Raw genomic sequence first — 1,301 nt, forward strand, 5'->3', positions numbered from 1 at the left:
TGAATTTCAACTTTGGGGCTGCCCCGATAGGCTCAGAGCCTACCCTTGTGATGCTCCTGATGGTGAACAAGGGTGTGGTGCCTGTGGAGTGGTAAGCAGTGCTTGCTGGAGCTCAGCCTTCTTTCTGGGGTCTGTCTGGGGGTACGGAAATGCTCACAAGGGGCCGTGAGACATTTACAAATTCATAGGGTGGATTTTGTAGGTGTGGCTTGTGTTGCGGAGCTGCAACTGAGATCTGTTGGTTCTGAGTGGGGAAGCAAGCAAGGAATGGCAGGGAGTTCTGTAGATCAGACCTGATGAAATGCAATGTGTCCACCAGCAGGGCTAAGCCAGGCTGGACTGAATATGCTGACCATGGCCCTGGGGAAGTTTTGTGTCCCTGTTGCTGACGACCTGACTGGTTCCCCAGGGCCTTCTTGTTTCCTTCTGATCAGAAGATGGACATGGAGCACTGGGCAGAGGATGCTGAGTTTAGCCTCCGTGAGCTGCACCAGATGAGAATTCAGGATAACCAGCTCTTCAGTGTTTCCCCAAAGTCAGGAAAACTTCTTCCAGGACAAGAGGAATCTGTCCAGCTCTCACACAGGTGATGGCTAGCTACCTATACTTCAGAGCCTCATGCTGCGTGCCAGGACAGCACATGCCATCAGTCCCCTGTGTTTCCATGCTGGATCCTTTCCCTTCATGTGCCCTTTGCCCAGCAGAGACTGGGAAAGTAAAAAGTCCCTGAGCATATCCAGTTTCTGTACCCCACAAGCTTGTCTTCCTCAGGGGAATGTTGTTAATGTCCTTTAACACTGCAGTGCGAAAGACATTTAATGTCACATGCTGGGGACACTGGTTTGCCTTACCCTGACAGTTAATGAAATGAACAAGATGCTACACTTCCTGTGCTTTTGATTATACAGTGTTATTCTTTTTTTTGTCATCAACTGGAGCTGCTAGCCCTTGTGTGCCTGTGGAGGGTATGAAGAAAGCTGAACACCTCCGCTTTCACAGCAGACCTGATCTGAGAAGTACTGGTATTTCAAATGGCATTGGCCTAGAAACTTGGGTCCCTAAATTGGTGTATGACTAGAATCAACATTGCATCACTTGTTCCCGCCCAAACACAACTGTCCTCCTCCCTCTCCCACCGGCCCTTACGCAACAGTGACTCTTTAGCTGAGAAGTGAATTGTCTCTAATGTATTGTGTGACCCTGATTCTATCACCCTGGGCACAAGGTTGGTTTCTAATGTTTTCTTCTCCCTCCTCTTTCACTGCTAGACATGATTTCATTGGCACAGATCACCTCCCTGT

General features: G+C 49.1%; 1 protein-coding gene across 1 annotated transcript in view; it reads left to right on the top strand.

Moving 5' to 3' along the window:
- The window catches only part of CFAP65 (cilia and flagella associated protein 65), a 32,867-nt gene that overhangs the window by 17,495 nt on the left and 14,071 nt on the right, over window positions 1-1,301 (top strand). The window contains 3 exon segments of the mRNA XM_035901107.1: window positions 1-91; window positions 410-586; window positions 1,269-1,301. The exon segment at window positions 1-91 is cut by the window's left edge and continues 29 nt beyond it. Coding sequence (XP_035757000.1) covers window positions 1-91; window positions 410-586; window positions 1,269-1,301 — 301 coding nt within the window.

Source organism: Egretta garzetta, unplaced genomic scaffold (assembly GCF_000687185.1).
Source record: "Egretta garzetta isolate BGI_Z169 unplaced genomic scaffold, ASM68718v1 scaffold219, whole genome shotgun sequence".
NCBI classification, from domain to species: Eukaryota; Metazoa; Chordata; class Aves; order Pelecaniformes; family Ardeidae; genus Egretta; species Egretta garzetta.